The sequence below is a fragment of the Gallinula chloropus genome (assembly GCF_964237585.1).
Source record: "Gallinula chloropus genome assembly, chromosome: 6".
Classification (NCBI taxonomy): Eukaryota; Metazoa; Chordata; class Aves; order Gruiformes; family Rallidae; genus Gallinula; species Gallinula chloropus.
The window spans coordinates 12,453,637-12,470,140 of record NC_140091.1 but is presented as its reverse complement, the minus strand read 5'-3'; the positions used below and the strand labels follow the sequence as shown (position 1 = coordinate 12,470,140).

The window sequence follows — 16,504 nt, the reverse complement described above, 5'->3', positions numbered from 1 at the left end:
CATCAATTCTGTTTTGGAGTGAAATGGATTAGACAATATAATTCTCACTTCCATGAATCTGGCATTTGAAGGTAACATTCAACCATGCCATTATGTTTAGAAAATATGCAAAGTATTGAAAACTGGGGGAAAATCTTACTGCAACTTTAAAAATCAGTGAGGTCTGATCTGGATATACAAATACCAAAATGCCTTAATCCTAATCAACATTCTTGCCATTAATATCATTTGGGAGCTCTATCTATGTGTTCCTGAACTAAGCACTTTTAACTTGGAACTCAGTATCCCAACCCACAAAATGAGAGGCTTCTCTATCCACATCAAAGCACTGTTTTTCTGTTTGTGCTTGCATGTTCCACCTCTGGATGCAATAGAAAAGGAATTTGCTTAGATGGCTGACAAAACCACTCAGCAGCAGACAGCAGTAACACAAAATTGCCGTAGATGGTACCACGCACATTTAGAATTTCTCATTCACCTGAAGAGAGGGGTATTCTACTGACTGACTTGGTGTCAAGCTGCCTTCATTCTTCTACCACATCAAACCTGAGGGACCTACAATCATTTTAAATTTTTTCTTCCATGCAGTCATGAAGAAAGATTTGACTACCTCAGAAAACTGAAGTTCAAAGACGTTCTTTGTGAAGACCAGATGTACCATTTGATAAAAAAGAACTTGCAACCACTGGCTTTAAAACAGTCATATTTTGACGTACGTAGAGAGTGGATGCAACCTGTACTGAAACATGCAAACCTACAAATCTGTGCAGTGTTCTCTTTAGGAGAACTGCAATAGTATTGTAAAACGTAATTAGATATAATCTTCTCTGTTTTCATTAGCTATTAACATTATGTAAAGATAAACTAAAACATAGTGAGTCTTTTCATTATTACATAATTGTTATTTTAACAGTTACATCACAGGAAATATACTACTATACATGCTTCCACCTCTCCTATTAGTGGGCAATTATTTTGAAACATTCATTGTAATCTACCCACAGTGACTAATTTATTAATGCCACTATTTTAGTATAATGATGACCACAGTTTTGAAATCAATAGGATAGCTCCAGGGAAAATCATAAAATAAGGAAAAAAATATTGATATGTCAGTCTCAGTCTTCATACGCAGACAAGTTAAGGGAAACATGTGGAGCTGGTCTTGCTACTGCTATCCTAAAACTCACCAAAGACATATGAAACCAGTGGCTATTATTTCAAAAACAGAGGAAAGCTTTTAAGTGATCCAGAATTAAAAACTTGGAAGTAAAATTGGAATATGCCTACCCTGAATATAACATCCCTGAGTGCTATTCTAAACCATATCCAGAAATATTCCCTCAAATACCCTGTTCCCCACTGATACACAATAAACTGGCCTTAGTTACTCACCCATTCATTGCCCTTCTCATAATGAAGCAAAGCTGTGTATCTTGGCAGGAAGCCACTGGTTCTTAGATAGGTCTAAGCAGTACATAAAGCTTGAGGATATCCTATATAAAGTTAAATGAGGTTTCACATCCGTAAGGCAAATCCATGAATGAGACCTAAAATACCTTTAGGAGTGAGAAGGCTCTAGGATGCCACTGTAGCTGAAAGTCCCTGGCAGGATCTGTTCAGTAGAGCTAAAATCCTGTGCTTTCTTGGAGGAGGTAAAGACAATTTAAGACCATGAAATAAGCCTAGAGGAGTTAAGGACCACTGCTTTTTCTACTCAATATGAAACACATTTCAACAGTATCATCACTAATACAAAATCAGAGCTGCACAGAGGGAGAAAGAAAAAAAACCTAAACACTAAGCTCCAACCCTTGATATAAGAACCAGCTACACATGACAAACACAAGTCACATTTCTTAATGGACTGGAGGAAGCCATAGAGACAATGCTAAGATGGGGGGACACAGGGCAGGAAAATTCTTCTTTTAGAGTAATAATGCTTTCCAAATACTCCCCAGGTTTTCTTTCCCTAAAATTGTGGCTGATTGTAAAATATCAAGTGACCACCACCAATTTCATGTGGATGGAAGTGCCAGATCTTGAAGCTCATGACTGGGAAAAGTCCTGGTGGACAGCAAGCTCAATGTGCTGCTGCTGCAAAGAAAGCCAGCGGGATGCTGGGTTGCATCACAAGGGCATCACCAGATGATGAAGTCATCATCCCACTCTGCTCAGCGCTGATCAGGCCACACCTGACAATCTGGTTTTGATCTCCACTATACCCAGATGACGTGAACAGGCTGGAGAGGGTCCAGAGAAGGGCCATCAAGATGATGTAAGGATGGGTAAGCCTTCCATGTGAGGAAAGGCTGACAGTCACCTTGAGAAAAGGCAGCTTGGGAAACACCTCATCAGTATTTAAAGGGTGGCTACAAAGAAGATGGAGACTCCCTTTCTGCAAGGAGACACATATAAAAGATGAAGGGTAATGGATGCAAGTTACTCCTGGGGAGATTCTGATTGGACTCTAGAGGAAGTTTTTTCACAATGAGAGCAGCCAGCCATTGGAATAATCTCCTCAGGGAAGCAGTGGATTCCCCAACATTGCAGACTTTTAAGATTTGGCTGGACAAGGTGTGGGGCCATCTTGTCCAGGTGGTACTTTTGCCAAGAAAGGTTGGACCAAATGATCCTGGAAGTCCCGTCCAATGTGGTATTATGCAAGTCTATAATTGCCATGTTTGGCTGAAAACAGGTTATAGAGCATCAGAAATTCATTCCATTTTGCAGTTCCAGATCATTCCAACCCAAAATTAGCACTGTAAGAGATAGAAATGCCTTCATAGTAAGCATATAACATTCAAAAAGCCCTGTGGGCATGAATTTCTGCACATCAATAGCGCCCACATTCCCCCAGTGTCCTTTTCTCAGGGAAGTCAAGTTGTAAAAAGGGGATAAATATTCCTTGCCTCACAAAGGCATTTTGAGGCTTAAGCCGTATCTGCAACATTTTTGGAAATGCTCTCATGGAAAATGTTTGGGATGCTCCTCGGAGCCAGGAGCACTAGCATCTCTAATGAACATACTTCAAGGAAAACTCTGAAACAACATATGGAGAGCAAACTGAACACAGAGCACATATTTCTGACATTTATCTTTGTTTTTATTGTTCAGATAAAAGCATGCTGTTTGTTTCTTAGGATTTCATCTGCTATTGCTTTCTTTCCTTTCTCTGTGTCTTATTCTATACTAGTGACATCATCTGCAGCAATTTTTAAAGTTTTGCAGCAAATCCTGTTCTTTGGAAGTTTTAATGAGTCATGTAGAGAATGTTATTAGACAGAGGGTTCACGCCTCCTCCCTGTAACCAGTACGGCTATAGCAGAGAGGATATGCTTCCTGGCATGGCTGACTTAAAAATAAAAACGAAGCAAAATAAGTCTCCAAAGATCAGGATGGGATAGTAACAGCAAACTTGCAAAGAACAAATATGGGCATTTTGAAACCTTTTCTTTTATTACAGTTGCATGTTTACTGAATACTGGTGTACTCAATAGGGTTGTTCTGGTTCGGAGATGAGTGGGGTCTCTGCTGTGCAGTTCCAACTGTGCTGAACGCCACTGCAAACAAGAATTGCTTATAAAATCTTGCAAATAGAATGGCTGTATCTTTGAACATCTGTGTCAAAAAGCATTCCCTGTCACACCCACCCTAAGCTAATTGACGATCAATACCCAAGACGTCAGGCAAACTATTTGAAGACACTCCTTGTGATTCATAATAAATCCCCACAGTTGTAGCCATGCTTTTTCAAACTGTTAGAGCTTCCAAAACCAGCTGAAGATATGAAAGTCTGAGAAAAATCATACACGCTGCTCTCGTGTATGTTACTCTTTAAATGCATAACTACCTCACTGTTAAAAGCTCAGAGAATTGGAGCATCACAGGGACTGTATAGGATGTAGTCAGTGATTGTTTTCTAAACGCAGGTTGTAGCATATCCCAATAGCATATCAAGATCTCCAAGAAGCATGGCTGTGAATCCTGAGTTACCTTCAAAGACGTGTGCTATAAATCCATGTGCACACACATATATTGCTACATTTTCACTGTTCTGAAACTGCAGCCTGAATTCTTTCTATGGGATACACGATAACAGACATATAAATGAAACCATGCAGAACACCTGTTTTGTTTCTATCTGGGTAAAAAGACACATTGAAGATGTATATAAGCAAGTGTCTAGTTAACGTTGAGTTTTAAATTAATTTAATGAGGCAAAATTTCACCATTGTCCCCTAGTTTTCCTCCCACCTATACGTATGAGGTCTCACACAGGCTTGATTTCACACCAATTAGACTGTCAGTGCAGTATTTGCTTACTAATCTTCCGACATCTTAAGATAAAATATTGCAACATCAGTTCACACTAAACAGTTTCTACTTCTAAACAGTTTTCCTTTTGCTGTGTCGCCTACTTATTCAAAGCTTTGAGAAGATAATCTTTTCTAGACATCATTGAGATACGTGAAATTAGTTCTTGTACCCCTCTTCCTATAAAAGTCTTTTCTTGTAAGTCTTACTAGCCAGTAGGTGGACAGAAACTTATCTATCTGAAGCAACAAATCACTCCAGTGTTTTATTCCCTACCTCCTAAAGTTGTTATCCCCACTTGAGCAGCTACTCTCTAACACAAAACCTCTTGGTGCATCTCATGCAGTTTGACTGCAGCCTGTTGTCTTTTGCTAAACATTGTAAATACGGCTCAGTGCACTTTAGAGAGCTTCCCTTAGAAACCCACAGCTATCAGTAACCCCCAGATATCACACTGAAGCAATAGCCACATTGCATTTATTTTCCAATCTATTTAATATATCTTAGAAAAGCATTGCTGTGTGACAACTAGCGATAAGTGTAGACTTCAATGGTAATCACTTTATGTTTTTAAAGACAACTATTTCAGCTGGCAGCAAGGCTGTTAAAAATAGAATAATTCCTTGATTTTAAAAAAAAAAGTTCTGTTCCTTTAAAATTTTAAGCTCCTATAGGAAAATTAAGGTCTACTTTAAAAACTGTGATCTGAGAAATCAAAAATATTGCACTGTGGAAGATGATCCATTGAAGGTTCTATGAACACCAAACCCTTCATTCAAAATCTATGCCTCTGCTAATTTTTCCCTCCAAGTCTTCTGCCTTGGCAGCCTCCACCACCAGCAGCAAAAGTGGAACCACTGAGATCCACGATGCTACTGGGACTGCTAGCATATGAATCACTGATTGTCTAACCCTTTGAAAAGGAGTATGTTCATGGGAAAAGTTGAGGCAGAACCTCATCTACTCCCACAGTCCCAAGATATCCACAATACTCTCTTGACCATAAAAGCTGCAGAATATTTAAAGGACAGGATGGAAAAGGTGTCTGTGTAATTAGGACAATGCCAAACACTATAAAGATTTAACAACCAGCTTGTCAGGAGCAGAAAACAGATTCAGTGGCACCTAAAGATGTGATAAATTAAAAGGAATAGATGTTGGATTAATTCAAAGAAGATCTGAAAATTCAAAGCTGAAGTATATTCTGACTGTATACTTCTTCACTTAAATCATTAGGTAAAAAGAAATACCTCCATGGCTAAAGTCAGCAACCACCAGAGAATCAATATCTCTCTGAGCCCAGAGCAATCAATACACAGCCACACTTTCATCACAAAATATTAGCTAATATTGATATTTTTAATAAAGTTTCGCTTTAGTATGTAATTAGTGTAATGTAGTAGGAGCTGTGTTTCTTAACAAAAGTGCCAGTGCTTTGTACAGCGTTTACTGGCATGTTAATAAAAACAGGACTACTGCTATTGAGTTCCATCTGCCTAATAGAGAAAAATGTTAATCTTAATTAGGAAAATCTTCATAAAGAAATATAAATGCAGTTACTAATGGGCTGCAGGGAATAAATCTAGGACACTCAGGAACAACTGGTGTTTTACCAGGAAATGGAAGAGCGAATATAAACCCCAAAACAGTTGTTAGCTGTCCAGTGATTGACCACAAATAGCAATAGATGCTGAGGTTTTAAGTGTTTTATAATGAAAAATCTATTTATTTCATTAAGGTTTCATGCTTCAGACCCTTTTTTTTTCAGGTAATAAAGCAGTCTTAACTGACAATTAAACTATTTAAACCCTCTATGAATTAAAATGGACAAATCCATTAGCATTTTTTGAAGGAATTACTTTATAAAAGAAAGAACGGAGTGCCAAGCAATGGATCAAGAAAGATCCACCATCAAGCACTTCAAAAACAGTCACTTAGCAATAGCAAACACATATTTGGGGGGTTGGTGTGATGTTCACAGGCAGGTGAGAACATTTTGCTGATCGGTGTGGCAGTAGAATCAACATTGTTGTGATAAAGACTATGTCAAAACATAAACTACAACTCATTTTTGTCCTTACGAATGTTTCAACAGGCATTGTACATGTCCTGTCAGTCTGAATCAGTTCTTCCATCATTTTCTTCCAAGAGTTCTGTAATTTAAAGATGCAAATGTTCCTTACTCTGCTGCTCTTTTCCTTTCAAAATGAAATGAACTTTTACTCATTTTCCAGAATTAATTTATTTTAGAAGCAGCATGTTAATGCAAAGCACAGATGGGAAGTACTTCCCAAGTCCCAAAACCTAACTCTCTGAGCTAGATTCAGTGTCAATGTGCACAACTTCCCTAACGAAAAACTGCTTTCTGCTAATAAAAACCTAACACTAGCTAAGAGTTTATATTTTCTCTGAATGGTCTTGATAGGGAAACTGCTACGTTTATGTAAGCAAGTGCAAAAGTGGAAATAGCATTACTGTAATATTTCACTCAAGCTAACGACTAGAAATAGAGCATAAAACTCTGGCGTGCCGGCCACTGAGAGTTCCACTATCTCAATTTACAGAGAATATCACCAAACAAAAGAAGTTGCAGCTAGCTGAACCTCAGGGAATGTAATTTCATTTATTCATTGCAATGACATTTCTACTACACTACAGCTTCACGTAGATTAGTCAGACACATCAAAAAACCACATATTAGCTGAGGTGAAGCTGTGATGACTACGGTTGTCTAACAGTGTCAATCCAAACTGTAGATGAATGTAATTTGTTAGCTTTAAATGACAGAGATATAATATAGATTTCATATCTCGCCAAAGACATAAATAATTAGTGAGCAGAACTGAGTACAATAGCAGGTTGCACACACCCCCCCCAAATTTTGAATCTTGATGCAGAAGTCAGTGATGAGAATGATCCATCTTTCTCCCTTGAACAATAAAACAGCTTTCTCACAACCTAACACATCGCACCATCTGGCATGAACAGAGGACACCAAGAACTTCTAGGAGAGAACTAAATTGCACAGAAGCAATTTAGTTTCTTTGGAACTGTCCAAGATATTAACAAAGATCCTTCAGAAATAGCCATCTGACTGGAAATGTGGCTCAGTGACCCTATCTCCTGTAGACTTGCCTGTACAGCTAATAATCTCAAACAAATGTTGTGGAATTGACTGAAATGTTTGGGTATGGGATGGGTGTTGTCAGAGTTAAGAAAAGTGGAAAGTCAATTGCCTACCAAATGATCTGGGTTTCAGAACATTATCTCCTGTCTCTTAACAGGAATTTTAGGAGCTCAGAATATATCTCCTCAGCAAAGCTCAGCAGGCTCTTTTTGGTAGTTATTTCTCAGGAGTGTGACTAGAAACACCAAATCAAGCTGTGCTTTGGGCAGTATCAGCACACACATTACCGGCTGTTTCCTGGGGCACAATGTCCCTCACATGTAGTGGGGCAGGAGCGGACTGGTCACATCACCCGCCTGGAGGGGGGATGTGGTGCTGTGACATCAGATGCACTGCTCAGATGTACTGTGCTGAGTGGTTATTCTGAGATCCGTGTGGTATAAACACAAATGGAGTCTGCAGTCTGGATGACATTAGACCGCTCCACTGATATTAGCAGAGATGTATTTTATCATTGCTTTTTGAAAGTGACTTTTAACGCAGACTGTTTTCTAAATGATCCTTAAAAGACACTCCTTTTTTCCTCATCACCTTCACCTAAGGCAATAACATCCAGTAGCATTGATCTATTTGCTGCTAGTTTTCATTAATTTTACCCTCCCTAAGGGTGGTGCAGCTTTGGTGCCAGCTAATTAAAACCTATTTAGGGCTGTTCAGTGCACTTTATCAGACCAGAATTAGCTCTTCTGCTTTAATGAAGACTATGGTTTTCTTTGTTATATACCAATTAAATGTTGTTATATCATATTGCATTATATTTCTAATTCATGGCAAAGATACAGATGGCTTTAGGACCATTTACCTGGATTGAAGTACATACAAAGATGTCACATTTAGTAATTACCTAATGTTTCTTTAAATCCTTTCACTTGACTCAATACATATAACATGCCAAAACATTAGTGAAGTACTGGGTGAAGCTGCCAGCTTTATGTTCCCTCTAGGGAAGTACCAAGTAAAATGCATTAATGAAAAATTGTGACTGTCTGGTAATGAATATTATTTATGTACAACAATTATTCAAAGTGGCTGAGCATTCACCACCTTGAACTCAAATGCTTCACTAATGAAGACTCTCAGAAGGAACATATGTCCCCCAGATTCATAATACTGCACGCAAGGTTAATTCTCCAGCATGAATAGCCCCATCAGAGGGTATTTGGTACTCTTGTAGAATTACAAAATGCTTTACTGTGAAATAACAAGCCTGGTTTTTTGACATTATTGGTTCCTTTTTCCATGAACCAATAAAACCCTATTTGTCAATCCCAAAGCTGTGGTTTTTGAACCTGCACTCAATGAAGTCAGGGATTAAGCTCCCACATCAGTAATACAGGACACAGTTTTTTCTGCAGTAGAGAACTGACTGCAGCACATACCTGTTAGCTGTTTCTCCTAACATCTGTTAAAACTTAAGCACTTCTAAGATGAAGCTATTGAAAAGTCCCACTAATTACCTAAAAAGATGGTACATCAAAGAGTAGAAATAGAAAGCTCATTAAAGGCTTGACAGACTAGAAATCTGTTTCAATGTTACCATGCATTAGTAGCATACACTGTACATAAGGACAGTATTTTAGGATTAAACTAAAATAGATGTGGTTGCAATCCACTCAGTACATTTTAAAATATGAGTTGAACTTGGGTCCCTTCCAGAATTTTTGCTGGGAACATGTTGAAACAGACCTCTGTTCAATCTAATATTGCAAGCAAGAGTTGATGTTTCTCTGAGGAACTGAAGGAATATTTGGCTGAGGCACCTGAGTCTGTCTCAGCATCATAATAGTCTGGCACAATGTGTGATACTATTTTCATCACCCACAAATCTCTTGTGCTCTCCCTTTACTGCTTCCAGAAATGTCACATACCTCTAACAGCCTCATGACCCTCCCTAGAAACAGCAGATGGGTCCTGTGAATTGAAGATGTTAAAGAAAATGAAACAGTTTCCAAACTGAGGTCCCCTGATTAGTAGGGAACTGCAGGATGTTTTCTTGTGATACAGAAGGTGTTGGCTGGTGACACATCAGTTGTTTCCCTTGTTTCTGTCTGACAAGTGCAATAAATGATGTTAAAAACACCACTTAAGATTTGATGTGGAAAAGTAGGAATAAAAATGAAAGTTGCAGTATATACAAGGATGTTATCCAATTGCCACTGTGGGAAGCAGTGAGGTTTATTTCACAGTGTAAAAGGAAACACGTGAAAACACAATGTGATGTGGGTCAGGAGACAGACTCTTTACAATTTGCCTCTGTTCATAATGTGAAACTTCTAGTTGTTATAATGGATTAAGTATAAAGATATTTGGCCCCTTTGGCATTAGGCTGCTTAAGAACTTTGCTGATAAGCACCAAGAGAAGTTCAATCTACATTAACGTGGAAAGAAGCATTTGCATTGTGCTAATTGCATAATAATAAAAGCTTGAGATGTGTTAAATTGTTGAAGAAGAATGGATTAGGCTGGAGATGAGAATTCTTTGACATTGGATGATGAGATTTTTTGATAGGACATACTAAAGTCTGATGTCACAGTAAGAATTTTTATGAAGTATTGTGAAGTCATCAAGCCAGATAACCTTGACACCTTTAAGACATGTGGAGCACCTTCCAACTCCAGAACTGCAGCAGCAACGTGTGCACACGGTGAACAAGCTGAGGGACAAGTTCTTCCCACATTTCAATAGTTTTTTTTAAAAAAAGAAAAAATCAACTCTAATCCAGTTTTGACAGTTCAATAACAAAGTAAATCAGGGAAGATTGAGAGAACAGGCTCCTTTACTTCAAAAGCTATGTCAAAAGTTCAGACTAAGTTAAACTGAATTTTTAATTTTGTCAGAATATCTTCAGTCCTTCACAACTTCAAATTCAGGATGCACAAATTCCAAAATTATTACTAAGGCACAGCTGTGATCTGGAATCTCCTTCCCAGTCAGCTCCATTGACTATGCATGGCAGGTGCCCTTCCACACCAAAACACAGACAATCAGAATTTTTGCAGCTCAGTTACAAAACCCTGTAATTTGTGATCTAAATTCCACAAATCCAGTTTCTGCTCTGAACATGCTAGCCAAAACAGTGGCCCTGACACTTTCATTTCCTTGCAGTCCCCACTTGAGAGCATAAACACACATTCTCAGGCATGGAAAATAGAATTTCAGCATAATTCTGGTAAAAACCTAGATCTATTACAGTATCACTGATAATCCATTTTCACCAAGAAATAGAAATAATGCATAACCTTGAGGTTTGTGCTTGAAGAATAGCTACAGTGAATCTCAACAGAGAATAAAATACAATATCCAGAGTTATCCTGAGGTTGTGCATTTGGAAATGTTTGTGTAGGATTATCCTCTTCAAATAAAATGTCAATTTAATCAATAGTAAATTGAGCTGAAAACAACACACAATTTTGAAAACGTTTCAGGAAGACATCCAATATTTTTGGGACTCAAGCCAACAGAAATGGAAAGAACAGAAGGTAGCGTAGGTGGGGTAAATGGGGCCTAGCTGCTGCCTCATCAAGTGCTTATAACAGTCAAAACCATATAACAATCCATTAAAAATATATCTGGGGACTCATTTCACAGCTGGCATCCGGCATGGATGTCTCCCATGTACCTTTTGTCAAACGTTATAATTGTTCTTCACAAGTAGGACTTACCGGTCTTTTCCTGTCTCCTTCTTGAATACTGCATCACAGTAACTCATGCGCTTTTCTGTTGTCACATAGATTTTGGCAGTTGGGTAGCTGTCAACAGTTTTCTTCAGCATGTTGTACACAATGCCATTTCCATCCTTCCTCATGTTTCGAAAAGGTCCCCAGATCACATAAACAGTGCTGTTGGTTTCTTTGAAAAAGTACTCGGGATTCTTGAGTAGGAGAGGCACGCTTGTGTGAGAGACCACTCTTACAGTTGTCCTCTTCCCAACATCCTCCTCATAGCCCTTTGTGGGAGCATTGTTCATCCTCCATATGCAGGAGGACTTGTCTATCTCTGCTCCCACCTTCTGGCCAGCCATCTGTCCCGAGTTTGAAACAATGGCACAGAGGTCACAGTCAAGTTGTAGAGGCTAGAAGAAAGAAAACAAAAATATGTGGGAAGTCTTTCTTTGTAAAACATGAAGAGTGAACATTCAGTGGAAAGACAGGCACAGTCTGACAAATTGACAGCAATGCTTCTCTTTAAATAAAAATAAATTAAATTCCCATGCAACAGAGCTGGCAGAAAACCCTATCACTACAACACTCTGAACACGATCCTCTTTGGTTAAATGGGTGGTAGTTCCAAATCTTTTCCTTTGTTCTCCACCTCGCAGAGCCAACTATAAAAATAATAATTCCTTTTTTTTAATCTACAGTTTATTCTTTCCACTACAAAACAACAAAAGCAAGCAGCAGCAAAACCAATATTTAGATCAATCCCTTTTTCACTTTTAACAAGGTGTTGTCACAACAATAGGAAAAAAGTACAGAAAACATAATGCAGGAACTTTAACTGTACACTGACTGTGTTTAGGTGTCTGAATGAATGGTTCCTAAATTTGTGATAGACGTCAAACATGAGATGCAACTCTATAAAACAATCTAGTAGCACGAAAATCCTGCAGTCGAAAAGCAGATGTAGACAAAGGAATATGGTGTTCTCTCCAGAGAATGGTTATGACCCATGAAAAATGAGAGGCAGATGGACTGGTGACATGTGAACTAGGAACTTAATCCTGGGCAAACTGAAGTCAAAGACAGTATTTCCTGAGTGCATTCTGGCTACTATTTCTCTGGTATGAATTGAAAACAGTTATCTGTCTAACAGAGATATAGGGACCTGTCTGATGTTCCATTTGTCAGATTATAAACAGTAAATGTTTTATGGTTCTGTTGTACCAATAGAGTAAAAGGAAATACCCTATATGTAGGTCCAAAATCTAAATCAAATGAAAACTACATCATCCACAAAACCACAGAACACAGTCCAGGCCACAGATTGTCGATGATTTTTTGCATGGTCAGAGACTTGAGATCTTCTGACATACTCCCACCTGGGAGCCAGTGACTTCAGTTTAATGTTTGTTAGGAATAATTCCCCTCACATTCTTCACATTTAGCCTGACAGGATGCTAGGTGCTTTTCTGATCTGACTTGTGGTTATGTCCCTTCAAATCACACCTCACTTAGCTGTTGTGGATGTAGCTCTGGCTACATTTGACCACTATCACCTTAAAAAAATATGGTGGCTGGCAAAACATCAAATTTCTTTGATAATGGTGCATAATAAAAGGAGAAGAGAAACATTTGAAGAGAACCAAATTATAACAGTTAAATATCTCATCTTTGAGTGACAAATATTATACTGAAGGTGCATCCTGCAAGACTTCTGCAATAAATCTCTCAACTGCAAAGTTTTGGTTTCTCTCTTGTGATTGGTTCGGTTTCTTTATGTGAGTGGCTCATGACTTCTCATTTCATCAGGAGTTAAAGATAACTGCAAAAGCACTGGCATTGTTTCTTTTACAGAACACCGTGTATTTTTTTTACAGCTGTTGCAGTTTTAGAGAGCTGTCCTGCATAGAGCTCTGACAGCAGGGATGAAATCCCAGGAGATGCAGCTGAACACAACAGTCTTTCTGTTTACCGCTTAGTTACAGAAATCCTCTCTAAGATACATTATGAGGACATGGCTGGGTGACCTAAACAAATCCATAAGCATAACTCACATCCTAACATGAAGTGAATTGTTAAAGTCCCAGTAGATTAATTTATAGCTTTCAGGGTGAACTTTCAAACTAACAAATGCTGAATATGAAACTGCTAGATAGGAAAAGGCAATTTGGTCAAAAATCTGGTCCCACTTAAATTTGTCTCAGCCTCAGTGTTGGGATTTATTATTTTTTTTCATAATATTCTTCCTTCTCCATTAAAATGGAGCTGCTCTCAAATTTGGAACTGTTTGATTTTCTGACCTTAGTTAGAAATGCATTGCACATTTTCTATTCACTGAGTGTAACTGTTCTGCTCGAATAAACTGAGTACACTCACTCCTGCAATTGTGTCCCCTGGTTTTCTAGCTCTTTTGTTGTGATTCATTTATCTTGTTCCAATTTATAAAGCGCTTTCATAAGATTGAATGCTTGCACTAGGTCAACTTATAATCTGCTCTTCTTCAATAGAGGCAGAGGCTTAACCCCTCCCAGCCCTATCTCAGATATTTTTACCATGTTGAGAAATTTCACGTCCTAATATGCATATTTCCCAACAGAGTTAGGAGACTGACACCCACAACAGACCTTGCACCAACTCCAGAATCATCCACTGACTTGAGTATCATTTTACTTCACATCTTCCACAACATATGAGAAAAACACACATCAATATTCATTCATTGAACCTCCATATGGAGACAGACCATCAGCAATCCACATAAACCAGCTCTCATTTTCCTCATACACCACAACCTTCCTGTTTGTTATTACATCCTAGCTCTGCTGTCCCATCCCTTTAAGATTTAAATGCTGCTCAAACGTAGGTCATCTGCCAGGTGGTTCCCACATGAGCAATTCAGGTACAGGGATTTGGGTGCCCAGAGGGGTTGGAATTAGAAAGCATCTGGGTAGTTGTGGCTGCTACTTTTGCTACTGAACTAGGACACAACCAACTGGTCCCTACAATCCTTGAAGAGTTGGAGTGATCTGATATTGTCTCCCCCTCGCCCCATACTTAGATGTCCTACATCCCCCACCCCTTTTCCACAACGCAGATTTTTGGTTGCAAGGTTGCCTGTGACAGCCCTACCCTGCATGAGAAACAATCACTTTTCTGTTTAACTTGCTGTATTGTTTGCATTAAGGACAAACAGAAGCAGAGAGATGATTCTTATGCAGAGAACCCAGAATAGAGAGAAATGAAACCTGGAGAATTAGAGAAAATGTGGCACCTCAGTTGCAGGCAACGGTGACTATTTACAGGTGTCCACACACAACACAAACACCAAGACAGCCATTGAACACTAACTCAGCAGCAGCCTTATAGGGAAACAGCAGCTGGTTCCGGCAGACAGCCCAGGCTGCCCTCTCCTCTGCAGAGAGGGTCCAGCAGCAGTGGCACTGACACAGACTGGCAGGACCATACAGAAACCTATGCTGTTAGTGTTTATTCTCTCTGGACACAGAACATTAGTTAAGGATTTACCTGTACCTTTCACAAGCTATTAATTCACCTGCATTGTAAACATAGAAGGTAAGGAAAAAACACAGAGAACCCTTCATCTTTTCTTCTCTTTTCATGTATTCAGACACATATTCCACCTCTACACACCATGGTAGCTGGGCTATTATTACTTCTAGAAAATTATTAATTTTGTTGCTGACCAGAAGGACGTAGAAGTCCTCAGCAGAGCAGCTGGGCATGATTCTGACAAATTGTCCCATCTTCTTCCCAAATAATACATTGTAACTGTTGAGGAGCACTTATATTTTAATCAGTAAAGAAAATGAAATGTCTGACCTTTCCATTTCCTGTGCAAGCTTACAGACAATAGAAAAGATAATTAAAACTGTGAATTAGAACTTGCAAAACAGTGCCGTTTCTCTGGGAAAGAGAAATATCTGTGTAATAAAGGTCACTTATCAAACAGTTCTAGTTATTAAATCTTTGCATTTAGCACTGAAGTGGCTTCACAGAATCAAAGGTCAAATCATTAAATAACAAAACCAGCCAGAATTAGAAAAGGTCACAAGCAAATCTAACTAGAAGTAGGTCACAAAACATGATTCTCTTCCACAGAGGATTTCAGTATTTGGAAAACTGGTTACTTTCCAATGTTAAACACCTCCCCCATCATTCCAAATATCTCCAAGAGACTGAAATTCCAGCTAGAGCATTGTTTGTATGGGTGGATATCCCAGTGGCACATCTCCTGGCTCACTGAGTTTCCCAGATATGGACCCGTAGGTCTGCTGAAGTCCCAGGCGGGGATGATCTCAGCCCAGGTTTCAACCTTTTGGATAAAACTTCAGCACATCAGCAGAGTCCAACAAAGTAATGTCTTGAAAGATCAGTCCCATGCCAAGCTCCTGTCTTAGCAGATACTGACAGATTCACTCTCCAGTTGGACCAAACCCACCTCAGGTCTTATGCAGATGTAATTTACAGTAACAAAAAGCTGAATTTCTCTTGCGACTTCTTAGGGCTATAGGCTGGTTGGTGGTGTGCTGCAGAGCTCATTCCAACCACCGACTCTGCTTCCTTCTGCGAATCCCTCAACTAATCACACAGATAGTTAGGAAATTCAGATTAAACTTTCCCAATTGTTACTTTAACAATATGATTGTAATTTTGTAAATTGGACGCAATGCCCATTCACTACATAATGAGGCAATTATTAGCAGCTCACCACATATTAATTTGCTTCTTTAATGTTGAAACAAATGAGATCTTTTCTTATAATCATCCTATTTGAATGAATTCTAACAAAGCTGAGTGAACAAAGCTCCAGAGAGACTTTCTTTATTTCAGTGCCATTTATTCTTCTAGTCTTCTTGGATGTCTTTAGAGTTTTAGAGGATACAACATTTATAATGATGCCAATAGGGAATAGATTTTGCCTTTATTCTTCTTGATGTTCTTTGAGGTCTTTGAAATGAAAGGTACAAGAGAGGCATTAACCGTCTGGCATTGTTTTTATTGCTTTTCCCTACTTAACAAGCAAAAAATGTATTTTAATTTTTCCTGTGTTTCAGTGATGATTAACCAAACTGGTTTTATCTGTGCTTACTCACTTTCTTCAGACCTCTGACTGGGAGAAAAGACTTGCCAGGCTTCTCTAAGACAAAATTTAGCACATTTATAGAAAAGAAAGATAGTACTTGTGTGTTCACCCAGCAAGAACGATCAATTTAATACAAAACTCAGAACTAACATCAAACAATAAAAATAAAAATTATTTTAAAAACCACAGATCTCGTTACCCTGAGTTTGTGGTTATTCCCCCTTCTCTCCCATGGT

At 38.7% G+C, this 16,504-nt stretch overlaps 1 protein-coding gene across 1 annotated transcript in view; it reads right to left on the bottom strand.

The window, feature by feature from the left end:
• ST6GALNAC3 (ST6 N-acetylgalactosaminide alpha-2,6-sialyltransferase 3) overlaps positions 1-11,526 on the bottom strand; it is a gene marked incomplete at its 5' end in the record, with an annotated part of 70,143 nt that extends 58,617 nt beyond the window's left edge. The window contains one exon of the mRNA XM_084265964.1: positions 11,168-11,526. Coding sequence (XP_084122090.1) covers positions 11,168-11,526 — 359 coding nt within the window. The remainder of the gene's footprint in view (positions 1-11,167) is intronic.
• Between the last annotated feature and the right edge of the window lie 4,978 nt (positions 11,527-16,504).